This window comes from Capsicum annuum, chromosome 10, assembly GCF_002878395.1.
Source record: "Capsicum annuum cultivar UCD-10X-F1 chromosome 10, UCD10Xv1.1, whole genome shotgun sequence".
Taxonomy (NCBI): domain Eukaryota; kingdom Viridiplantae; phylum Streptophyta; class Magnoliopsida; order Solanales; family Solanaceae; genus Capsicum; species Capsicum annuum.
The window spans coordinates 184854648-184866842 of record NC_061120.1 but is presented as its reverse complement, the minus strand read 5'-3'; the positions used below and the strand labels follow the sequence as shown (position 1 = coordinate 184866842).

Below are 12195 nucleotides of genomic sequence, written 5' to 3'. Positions count from 1 at the left end.
TCCATATCTTAATAAAACTGAAAAATAAATATACACCTAATAAATTGTACATATAAAATACATATATGAACATGTTGTCCAGAAACTATAAAATTTTACAAATAGAGACATACCTCCTCCACTTTCTCTAATTTTTGATTCATAATCAGATGAAATAGGACTTGCAATTTTACTAGATTCACCTTTTTCATTCGACTTTTTTTTCACCGATTTTTGAATTTTTGTGGGTTTAGGGGATGAATATTTTCTCAAAGCTTTTCGTTTCATTATTTCCACAATCTTTTTCGGATCGTTACGGTGCTTCGATCTCACTTTTTCAATGCTAACACCTCTCTTAGACTGAATATTAGTAGAACCCAAGTTAAAATCTTCATCTTGTATTAACCTAAGACTAAATGATGGTAGTTCATTGGAAACTAAATTCATCGATTGAATACCTCTAACTGAACTACTATGATTTGTATGTTGTGCCATTATAGCAAAAATACAAAAATTTCAACACAGAATTTTTTTTAAAATCCAAACAGAACAAATCACAAAAGAATACTGAAAAAATTAAAAAAAAATATCGACAATAAAATACATAAAAGAATTTATATGAAAAATAAAACATGCATTAACCGAAAAATAAACTTACCTTAAATCAAGATCCTGAGAGAAAAAAATGGCATTCGAAAAAAAAAATTGAAGGTCGGAGGGAACTGAAATTGGTAAAGTAGCGTGAAAAAAGGGTAAGGTAATAAAAAGATTTAAAGTCACGCGCTTCTCAATAAAAAAGGTGAAATATTGCTAGTTTTGTTATTAATTGTAGTTTTGAGAAACTATTGCTATTAATTGTAATTAATGTCTTAAGGTTGCTAGTTTATGTAACTTTTTCAAGATAGTATTTGATTTCTCTTTCCATAAATATAGATTAATCATTTTTCTCATATATTCCACCAATGTATAAGGGTCCACGACATGTATAAGTATTTTACCTAAAATCGGGAGAGAAAGTCACCCAAAATTTTAAGTAAATACTTTCATTAGGGAAGGAATTTATGTTGTTTATACAGAAAAAAATATCTAACACAAATTTGTAGTAGTATATAAGTGTATAACCCTCGAATGTATATTGGGAAAAGGACAAAAATGACACCTAAAACTAAAATAATACCACAAAAATAGCACCCACAATTAATTACCCACTAAATAGCCACTCCCAATATAAACCGTATCATTTCATCTCCTTCTTCCCGCTTTTCTCCATTCCAACCATACAATGGATTTCACATAGAAACTAGAAAAAAAAAACAAAATTCAACCCACCAAAATTCAACCAATTTCACCCTAATTTCCAATCTCAAATATCAAAATTTAAATCTTCGCCAAATTCAATAAAAAATTAACAGAAAAAATAAAAAAAACTTCAAAAAAATCCATCATCAAAATCTACAAATACACATATTTTTCAACGAAAAAATTACCTCGTCGTCTCCATCAGGTTTCTTCTGGAACCAATTGATATTCAAAACCTGCAACAAAAAAACAAAAACAAGAAAATCAAGCGATAAAAAAAATGGGTATTTTTACAAAAAAAAGAACAGATCTAATATTTATTGTTTATCTGATCTGCTTGTTCATGTTAATCCATTAAAATTTGCTAGAAAAAGGAGGTCTATTTCTTGTTTCCTGCCCCCAGCAACAAAAAGAACAAACAAAAAATAGGAAAGTTTTGCATCTTATCTACTGTACTCATTTTTATTATTTATTGTTTATTCTTTTTCTTCTTCGTTCAGGTTCTGCCGGAGCTCCAATGAGTGTAGTTTTGTATTTGTGAATTGTAGAGGAAAAAAAATTAAGGAGTGTTTGGACAGTGAGGATAAAAGATTTAATAAATTTTGTATATGCTTGCACAAATTTTCACAAAATTTTAGGCGAAGTTAACAAATTCACGAATAATGAATTACTGTATATGCTTGCACAAATTTTCTCTATAAAAGGTGTATTTATATGGCATATGTATTTTATCAACGTGATATAAAAGTGTATCAATCTAATATAAAAGTGTATCGATGCGGTATCTAAGTGTATCAATGTAGTATAAAAGTGTATTAATGTGGTATAAAATAATATCAATTGGGTATAGGGACTGCATGTGCTTACATAAAATTTCCTTTCTCTTTTTAAAAAGTGTATCAATATATAGTATAAAAGTGTATCAATTGAGTATAACGACTGCATATGTCCAATTGAGCCAAATGGCTAAAAAAGAAAATTACTTTAACCAACTGACTGTAGCATGTTCACCTTTTCAATTATGAGCCATATTCTTTTTAAAATGGCCATCCCATGTAATTTTCTCATATATATTAGGTCCAACCCTCCAAGAGTGTACAAAAATCTTTAGGGCTTTGGTATTTGCAACTTTGGCGAATATACCCAATGGGCCTTAACCCACCTTCTGGCCTAAACCTAGCAAAAAATATCTAACACAAATTTTCCCATTTATAAATATGAACGTTATATCTTCAAAATCTTTGAAAAAACCTTATCTTTCTACACTACTACAACGAAAAAAATAAGGAAAACTCAGCAGCCTTAGCATTTTCAACAACAATGGCTTCTTCTTCACTTTCTTCTCTCCAGTTCCTCTTCGTAACCCCACAAACCTTTTCTTCTCTAAAACCAAATTCAATAACAACTTCATTTTCCTTCTTTTCTCTTCCTTCTTCGTTCTCTCTAAATCTTTCTTTATCTTCTTCAACCCTTTCTATGAAGCCTTTTGAATCGTCTCGTTTTGTTCGTAAAGTGGCGTTGTCGGAATTTGATCAGTTGGAGGATGGTGTTGAAGAGGGAGAAGAAGAGCCGAGTTTCTCTCCGGACCTTAAACTGTTTGTTGGTAATTTGCCGTTTAGTGTTGATAGTGCTGCCCTTGCTGAGATTTTTGAACGTGCTGGGAATGTTGAGATGGTTGAGGTAATTTTGCTAATTCTAAGTTATTTTGCAATTAATGTGTTGGGGAATATTAACTTTGCTGATTAATGTTAAAAGCATAATAGGAAAAAAGGCAGCTCGGTGTACTAGAAGGTTCATGTTATGCCGGGGTTTGGGAAGGGCTGGACCACAAATATTAGTTAAATAGAAGTATGTCATGTCTTGGTTCAAGTTTTATGTTAAATTGACTAAGATAAAAGAATTAGGCTAACGAGGGAACATGTTAAGACATAAATAAGTAAGTAAAAGTGTATTTGTTACAAGGGGTTGTTTGTTAGCTGGTTTGGAGGTGAGTTATGCAAGTATTAAATTAGTACTGTGTTTGGTCAGCAATTTAGAAACCTGAGACTAATACATATTAGTGTCATGAGTGAATTTATGTATATTTATGCAGGGTTTAGTTATTAATGTGTCAGTGCATAACTCTAACCAGCTACCAAACGACCCCTAGCTGTTTAGACATATAGATGAGATGGTTCACTCAATTCAACACTTGAAAAGAGCAAGCTTTCATTTGGAGTGGAATTCCTTTCACTTATTCCTTTGAAATGCTGTGCTGATGGGATGCTTTAAGTTTCAATATAACATGATATTCAATATAACATGATAAGTAACTTGCTATACAACTTTTTTGATATATCAGTAAATTTTGCTTCATGCTTGCTCAAGCATCTTGGAGAAGGCCTATAGTGTGTTCAAGAAGATTTCTTTTCTCCATTGGGATCTTGGATTGAGTGGAGTTGCAAGAATTGTTTGGGAGGATTATGAAGTACTGAAGTTGTTTCAATTTTGCAGGTTATATATGACAAGCTCACAGGGAGAAGCAGAGGGTTTGGTTTTGTGACAATGTCTACGAAGGCAGAAGTGGAAGCTGCTGAACAACAATTCAATGGATATGTAAAGTCTTGCCCTTTGTGCTTGCCATTCATTATTATCTTCAAGTGCACTTATATTACGACGTTGGCTTAAAGTTTCCTTGGTCTTGGCTTATCTTGATGAGCGATAAAGCAAGCTTTAGTTTTTTTGCCTTTGTGGTGAAGTCATTACAACTTGCAATACTAATAAGCTGATGAAATCACTTTCTAGTGTTGCTTTTAAACTTGTCATTTGCATGATCTAAAAATCTTGTCTTTTCAAAAGAAGTGTTTGGACATGCATCCCTTTCAACCACTACTTGTAGAAATCTAAGCAAATGTTATGATATCCTTCTGCAGGAAATTGATGGGAGGGCATTGAGAGTGAACTCTGGGCCAGCACCAGACAAAAGGGAGAATTCTTTTGGAGGTGGACGTGGTGGGAGAAGAGAGAATTCTTCTTTTGGAGGTCCACGTGGTGGGAGAAGTTTTGATAGCTCCAACAGAGTCTATGTAGGGAACCTCTCATGGGGTGTCGATGACCTTTCACTTAGAGAATTGTTCAGTGAACAAGGCAAAGTTGTGGATGCCAAGGTAGTCTATGACAGAGATAGCGGTAGATCAAGGGGCTTTGGCTTTGTGACATATAGTTCCGCTACAGAGGTCAATAATGCAATTGATAGCTTGAATGGTGTTGTAAGTGTAATTTTACTTAGCCTGATTACTTATCTTGATTTGTGTAATACACATGCCTGTTCTCAGTATCTGTTGATATCAGTTGTTTTTGTCCTTCGGGTATCTGAAAAGAACGGTTACAAATTTGTCCACAGCTGTAGTTTTTTGCATCTTTCCTAACATATCTGCTGGACTAGTTGGACCTCAATTTATTAGTTCCTTTCGTCGAAATTGTGATTTAGATATTCTTTGAAATCATTCTTGGATTTCAGCTTTCCTAGATGTTTTTCTCATTGGAGTTGAGTTTTTCTGCAAAGATATTTGATAGTCTTAAGACTCTCAGGCTGTTCTGATACTATGCATCTGGTGTGATTTGTGGTGCAGGACCTTGATGGCAGGTCCATACGCGTGAGTGCTGCTGAAGAGAGGCCCCCCAGGCGTCAATTTTGAATGTGTTAAATTACATCTCTTTTGATTGGGGAAGAACTTGAGGTAAACAACTCACATGTTCTGGTTTCATATATCTTCATAGTAGTTTCAAGGCAGAGCTGAGAAAAACATTAATATCTATTTTTAAACTTGAATAGTTTAGCAACCTTTGAAGAATTTGGTCTCACACACTTCACCCCAACAAGAGTCAGCTTCTTGATAATGGTACTATAAAGGGGAGATCAAGATGGATGTTGAAAAAAGCTCAATCTACCATATGCATTAATATCTATTTTTATACTTGAATACTTTAGCAACCTTTGAAGAATTTGGTCTCACACACAGAGGCGGATCCAGGATTCGAAGTCTCCGGGTGCCAAGTAAAGTCATTGGTTAAATTAATCGGAGACTCCAAATCGTAGATCCGAGCCAACTTATGGACAAGAGGTTCATTGAATCTCCTTCGACGAAAACCGATACTATTTATACATGATTAAAAAAAATATATGTTTATTTAGTAAATACTGAACTCGAGAAAACTAGAAATTTTTTAAAGTTACATTGTGTAGTGATTAATTAAACTTACTAAAAAGGGAGGTTGATAGCAAGTTTTGAACCCGGGCTTGTTGGGTGAAATTAACAACTTTGTGCCACCTGAACCACAGACTACTTATATATAAAGTTACCTTCGAAGTTTGCGGGTGGCGGCATGGCACCCCCAGAACCCTTAATAGATCCGCCCCTGCTCACACTTCACCCCATCAAGAGTCAGCTTCTTGATAATGGTACTATAAAGGGGAAGAGATCAAGATGGATGTTGAAAAAGCTCAAATCTACCATATGCATATTGTCTTTTCCGTCTTAATCTCATGTCCATTTATTTGGTTATTTTAGGTTCAACATTCTTGCTGAATGTGTTTTTGCTCTAACAAATGTATAATCTACATGGCAGGGTCTGGAAATGCTGAAAATTGCGGCAAAGCTCATGAATTGTTTGCACCTTCAGCACCTGTTACTTTTACACCAAAGTTGGTACAAAGTTTTTGGTATCTAAGATTAATAGAGCACTCACAATTATATTTTCTATTAAAAGTAAATGTTCCAAAATTGCCTTGGGGGAAAGATTCTGACCTGTAAGTAATATTATTTCCATTAGTTGATGATGGACTAGACAAATGACGTTAGATCAATCTTTGGGATGTATCTTGGTGGTGAACCATTCGTCTTATAAATGAACATTCTGAATGTGTTGCGCAAATTTTTGAAGTCTTCGGAACTTCATTTGTTGAACTAAGGAGTTGTTTGATTATGATGTTGGAGCAATTAACCCCTACACACATCCCACATAAGTACAGTGCGTGGTAATCACCGCGAACTAATGCAACGTTAGGTTGGCAGTGTTTATACCCATATTTAGTTATGGTACCAATTTACTAGTATCATATCATGCCTCTTGCTAGAGTCCGAAAATAAGAAGGGCTCGGACAGATGACATTGAGAGTTGACAATGGTTTATGCTCTTGGTACATTCAAAAGCCTACATCTAAATCTAAGTGTATTTCTGCAAATATATGTGATGGCAAATATAAAGTTGCTCAATTCTTCCTCTTAGCATGCATCTATCCTTTCATCAAGAAGACATCATGTTATCAACCTACCTTTCCAAATTGTCCTCTCCAGGATGCTACTAAATGCTACTTTTGCCAACCAATAAGTGCAGACAATGTCTGAACTTACTAACTAGAATCGTCTTGATCATAATAGCAATATGACGAGTCCAAACCATATTATACATGATACTCAAAGAAGTCCTGATGGCACTAAAAGTAGAAAACACAGTAATAAACTCTATCCACCTTCACTTTGAGTCAACATTCTTTTGATTTTTATGCTCATTAACATGTTGCGGGTGCAACTTGGTGGGCTTTACTGAATTGAAGTCACATTCAGATTTTCTTCCACAAAACACATTCCACCTTTTCTTTGTTTTTACCACCTTTTTAAACTCCTGTTTCATGCTATTACACTCTTTCTCTAGCTCTGCCACACGCCTCCTCATGTCATCGATACTTGATCCTCCTCTACCATTTGTTGTGTTTGCATTTCGGTTGCCTCCGTGAAGACTCGTACTTTGAGAGTTGTCAAGATTATCCGAAACAAAGAACCATCCTGATATTGATGTCCGTAGGCGTAGTTGTTCAAAGAACAAGACTTGAACTACGACCCTAAGAGGTAGCCTCTCATTTTGAGCAGCGTGTGTGCAAGCCTCCAACGAGAGCTTCTGGCAATTCATCAGTCTGCAGGTTTGCTCTCTTTCTGAGTCTGTGAGCCAAGGATGTGCCTAATATTGAAATATATGAGAAAACATGTATTGGTAAAGAAGAGATTAAGCTCAACACACTGACCGTATAAAAATATTTACACAACATCAGACACTGAAGTAAATACATGTACATCTCAACGATAAACATTAATGGTAATCTAGTAAAATGGTAACTGAACTACTATCATAAACTTCACTGATAGTGTCAAAGAAAGTAAACCTTGAAATTACTGGACACCGGGTGGGAAATCAATAAAAAAAAGAGGCAGAGAAATGAATTTTGTTAATTCTTGTTACTACTTTACCGTAGAATAGACGGAAACAACTTATATACCTTTGAGGTAGGGTTAAGGTTTGCATACACTCTACCATCCCAGACCCCACATTGTGGGATTACACTGAGTATGTTGTTGTTGTACTTTATCATAACATAGAAAATCATCAAAATTACTGTAGAAAGTCGAAACCTAGTTGCTACCATGACAATCAGATATTAGAAGAATCAATTTCAACCCCGATAGAAAGACATTTAAAGTAACAAGGATCAGAAATATATAACTACTGGTTACCTTCAAATATATATCAATTGCACGATAGATACCATCGGAAAGTGGCCTTGCAAAATCTGGGATTGTAGCAGCAAGAGACTGAAATTTCGGGAACTTGAAGTTAACATCAGGTGCCACCTCAGAAAGATATGAATCCACCAGAGTTGCCACCCTTGTTAATGAAGTCAAGGAATTTGAACCTTCCATCAATTGGTTTTCTTCCATAACACATGGAGAAGGTGCAGAAGAAGCCTGATCTATTGATACAAAATGGTCCAGAATTCTCTGAAAACAGTCTATGTCATATAAAGTTTCCACTGAATATCCCATATTTGGTATTAGCAAGTCATCTAGTGCAGCTTGATCTAACTGCAATCCCACTCTTCTCTCCAAATTCTCCCTGCAAGATGGACTTGCTTGTAACATCATAGCGCTACGGAGCAGCCTGAGTAGAAACCTGTACTCATACATAAAGTAAGTTACAAGAAGTATGCTCTCTATAACAACTTAAGTTTATAAATAAGATATTTCAGTAACTCAATATGGTACTAGAACAGGTGGAAGGTCCTAGGGTGTGTTTGGTATGACTGAAAACGTTTTCCTAGATATTTTAACTGAAAATAAGTGATTTTCATTGATTTCATTTCTTTTGAGCTGAGGGTCTATTGGAAACAACCTCCCTACCCAACAAAGGTAGGGGTAAGGTTTGTGCGCATCCTACCCTTTCTAGACCTCACTTGTGAAATTATACTAGGTATGTTGTTGTAAGTGATTTTCTTACTTATGTTTTGATATCTGCTAAGTAAGCAAAAAAAATATTATCCCAAGAGCATTTACATGTCATCTCGAAAAACACTACGAGGGTGGGGTGGGATGATCAAGAGGTGGTATGGGGTAAGGGTTGGGGGAATGAGAGTTAGGGAGGAAACAATGAACTTAGAAAGCCACTTGAGGAAAATCATTAATTTTTAAGGAACTTGTTTTTCTAGAGGAAACTTTTTTCCAAAACATTTTACTAACCAAACATGGAAAAATTGGGAACATTTTCTCCATATCAAACACACCCTGTAAGTTCAAATCTCATCGCCTCCCAAAAATGAAGAAAGGTTAAGACATAATATGATTACGTAATTAAAAATGTGTTCTCTCTTAAGAACCTGGTTTCTGTTACTCCTTTCTGATTTGGTAGCAACTCCATTATCTCTTCTAAAAGTGCCCTTTGGTCGGCCTCTGATGGAGTGGAAATTGTTGACCCTGATTTATTAGTATGGCTAGTAGCATCCTTGAAACTTGATTGTCTATTCATCAAGGGGATATATTTCTTGGCATAAAACACAAGGGCACCTGCTACATTTTCGGGTCTCATTCCTCCGGCTTCAACTGCCTGAATCAACCGTTTGTACAGAGGTAAGCTAAGGAACGACACGTCTTCATACCACCAATCATCTGTCATCGGCTGTGTCTTGGATCTGGTGCATATACCATTCCATACATCCACGTCTGTGGTACCCTCCCGACCATTTTCAGATACAGGCCAGTTAAACAACCTTGTATCGGTACAAGCTTTCATTGCCAAGGAATTTATGCATCTTGAAACAATATGAAGCTCTTCAGCATGTGGTAAAACTTCTTCACAGGTTTCAAGAGCTTTTATGGTATCTGTCCAATTTCCGAAAACATCATTAAGAAAACCCTCTGTTTGTGCAGTTAAATTCTCATCGCCATATTCATCTGTCATTACCAGATACTCTGATGCACATCTAAGGCTTACTATATTCAACGGGGAAAGTTCTATTTTGACACCATAACAAAATTTGGCTACTAGCTCAAATGCTTTAGCACCACCAGGTATGTCATTGAGCTGCAGGACACTAACTGACCCTTCGTCATTGCATGATTCTTTAATTAGTGTTGCTAGACGTCCACTTCTTGATATCAATGGGAACTGCAGAGTAATACGCAAACAAGATAAATGCGCACACACTATATTTGAACAAAACGATAATTGATAGAAGAAAAAAGGTGTACCTTGTGTAGATAAAAGGACATTTCTCCAATTTCAATTGTAACATCACTGGGAAGGCCTGATGTGCAATGCCTGAAGAGGTTCATGCATAAGGTTCATAATTTAATGAAAACATTTCTAGTTCTGCTGCTTCACAAGCAAAAATGAAGAAAATGAACCAAATTATTTGTCTTTTTCTTTTTTTTTATAACCGTGGTGACTAAGCCATCTTGTGCGCCCCTTGACTAGTTTCTCGGAATACCTGCCAACTCCCAACAATATCAAAAACCAGACAATTCTGTCCAACAAGGTTAGGACAAATGAAAAGAAATCGCCTAGTGTTTTTGTCTCCGTCGGGATTTGAACCTAAAACCTCATAGTTCTCAACCACTTCATTGACCATTAGGTCACTCTGTTGGGTGCAAAATAATAATGGCACAGGCAGATTCGAAGCGCGATCCGCTGGTAGTAAATTATTTGTCAAATTCGACTAGTTTACATATTCAAGAAATCAAATGGTCCATATGAAATTCTGTTTCCTATCATTTATACATTACTTACCTAATCTACCGCGAAAACTATAAGACTTTCAGTCAAATCCTAACTAAACACCAACCAAACGCGATTGAACATTTAATATACTGAAATGCTTATGTGAGGCTGAACTTCTGTTAATAAACAGAGAGATTACAAGCATAAGCTTAACTTTTTCCTCAAATTTGACACGAACTCTTTCTAACCACTTATGCATTTTCTTTATCATTTCCAATCGGATGATAAACTAGTCCAACTAGTGGAGGATTATGAATGGATCAATTTTTTTTTTAATTTCCATTGGACGATACTCGGCAATAGTGTTCTTATTATTATCACAATTACTATTGTTAATTTTATAGTAGTCACTCCAGAAGTACACATTGGAAACTAAAGCAAAATAAGTTGATAGAGAGCCCATAGTATATGATAAGCAATGATGATTCAATTGTTGCTAGGAAGAAGATGCAAAATTAAGACAGTTCCACGGATTATGGTGAGATTAATACAATCCCTCCACCTTTAATCAAAGGTTAAGCTCCGAGAATGAAAAATAATATTAATAGGAAGCGTTTTCCCTTTAATAAGCCTAAAGCAGCATGAATCAAAATTAATCAAAACCTCAAAGTGGATACCGAATACTGAAAGGAAAAAATAAAAGAAAGGCTGAAAGGGGCTTACCAAGCATGTCCTTCACGACGGAAGGCCTCAGATTTGGAGCCAATTCTTACAAATGCCATGTATCCAAATGTTGTCAAAAGTAAAATGCAATAATTGTTTGTCTTAAATGACTAACAAAAAATTCTTATTGTTGTACTGAATTGATCCTTTCTGCTGCAAATCTACACAAACATGAAGAGGATTTGGGAAAAAGGTGTCTGGTTTTCTAGCGGCATGTAACATGGGGATAATTGGCTTGGGTATTATGTTAAAGTTAATGTGTGTGCATATACATTTTTTTTAATTAAATTCTTTTTTGATAAAGTGTGTCTATAATTGGAATTGAAAGCAATGAGTGCATGCAGCCACACTCAGAATAAGTGCTACGATATTAGATCCGTTTCTGCAGGTAGCACCACAACGAAAAATTTGCCTGCATTTAGTGTTTATATATCCATTAGCATTTGGAGAATTTTTACTTGTTTCAAATATGAAAAAGTAAACACATGAATAAATCAAAAAAGGTTCAACATCTACTATATACATAGTATTAATTTTAATCATGTACAAATAACATAATTTTTTGCCAAGAAGAATTCGGACGAAATCTCTCGGCCTTACTTGACTCCGCCCTTATTTATATCAAGTCAATATATATATGCATGTGCTCTGTTTGAATATAAAGTTATTTTACATGATCATAATTAATTAACATGTATTTCTTTTTCATTAAATTTCTTAATTATGATAAGTCATATTTATTTGATGTAAACATTAATACGGATAAGTTTTTATCGCAACAATAGTTTGCGTCGGAGAGAGACATTGTGTACCGAGTCTATGGAAGTAGTGAAGAAGAGGGAAAATCGGATATTGGGTTTTTGGCGGTTAAAACAACCATTTTCCTCTCCACTTATCTACCCTCTTTATTTATATTGGGGTCTATTTGGTGTGTGGTGTGAGATATAACGGATAAATAATTTCAAAATAAAATGAGGAATTATTTTATTTCATATTTAGTGTGAGGTATTAGTTAATATCGAAATTATTTATCCCACTATTTACATTATTATAATTGAATAAATTATTTTATATACATATAGAATAATTAATTCTGAAATAACTAATCCTGAGATAACTCTTTTTCTAACCAAACGACCTATTTACTCAACACCTAAGTTCATATAATAT

General features: G+C 34.9%; 2 protein-coding genes across 2 annotated transcripts; one reads left to right on the top strand and one right to left on the bottom strand.

Annotated features, from left to right (window-relative positions):
* Positions 1-2500: 2500 nt before the first annotated feature.
* On the top strand, positions 2501-6192 carry LOC107843345 (29 kDa ribonucleoprotein B, chloroplastic). Its single transcript, XM_016687585.2, has 5 exons — positions 2501-2958; positions 3772-3873; positions 4191-4526; positions 4890-4997; positions 5887-6192. The coding sequence occupies exons 1-4, from the start codon at positions 2599-2601 to the stop codon at positions 4953-4955; spliced, it is 864 nt and encodes a 287-aa protein (XP_016543071.1). The 5' UTR covers positions 2501-2598; the 3' UTR covers positions 4956-4997; positions 5887-6192.
* Positions 6193-6662: 470 nt separating this feature from the next.
* LOC107843344 (BTB/POZ domain-containing protein At5g03250) lies at positions 6663-11620 on the bottom strand. Its single transcript, XM_016687583.2, has 5 exons — positions 11026-11620; positions 9834-9903; positions 8963-9750; positions 7827-8262; positions 6663-7275 (listed from the first exon to the last, which is right to left on the bottom strand). The coding sequence occupies exons 1-5, from the start codon at positions 11082-11084 to the stop codon at positions 6793-6795; spliced, it is 1836 nt and encodes a 611-aa protein (XP_016543069.2). The 5' UTR covers positions 11085-11620; the 3' UTR covers positions 6663-6792.
* Positions 11621-12195: the final 575 nt, after the last annotated feature.

What these genes read in the sequence shown, in the direction of transcription:
- LOC107843345 (XM_016687585.2), top strand. Translation starts at nt 2,599, where the DNA reads ATGGCTTCTTCTTCACTTTCTTCTCTCCAGTTCCTCTTCGTAACCCCA. An exon ending in GGAATGTTGAGATGGTTGAG is followed by an intron (nt 2,959 to 3,771) that starts GTAATTTTGCTA and finishes TCAATTTTGCAG; the next exon opens with GTTATATATGACAAGCTCAC. An exon ending in TTGATAGCTTGAATGGTGTT is followed by an intron (nt 4,527 to 4,889) that starts GTAAGTGTAATT and finishes TTTGTGGTGCAG; the next exon opens with GACCTTGATGGCAGGTCCAT.
- LOC107843344 (XM_016687583.2), bottom strand. Translation starts at nt 11,084, where the DNA reads ATGGCATTTGTAAGAATTGGCTCCAAATCTGAGGCCTTCCGTCGTGAA. An exon ending in CGTCGTGAAGGACATGCTTG is followed by an intron (nt 9,904 to 11,025) that starts GTAAGCCCCTTT and finishes GAACCTCTTCAG; the next exon opens with GCATTGCACATCAGGCCTTC. An exon ending in AAAGGAGTAACAGAAACCAG is followed by an intron (nt 8,263 to 8,962) that starts GTTCTTAAGAGA and finishes GTATGAGTACAG; the next exon opens with GTTTCTACTCAGGCTGCTCC.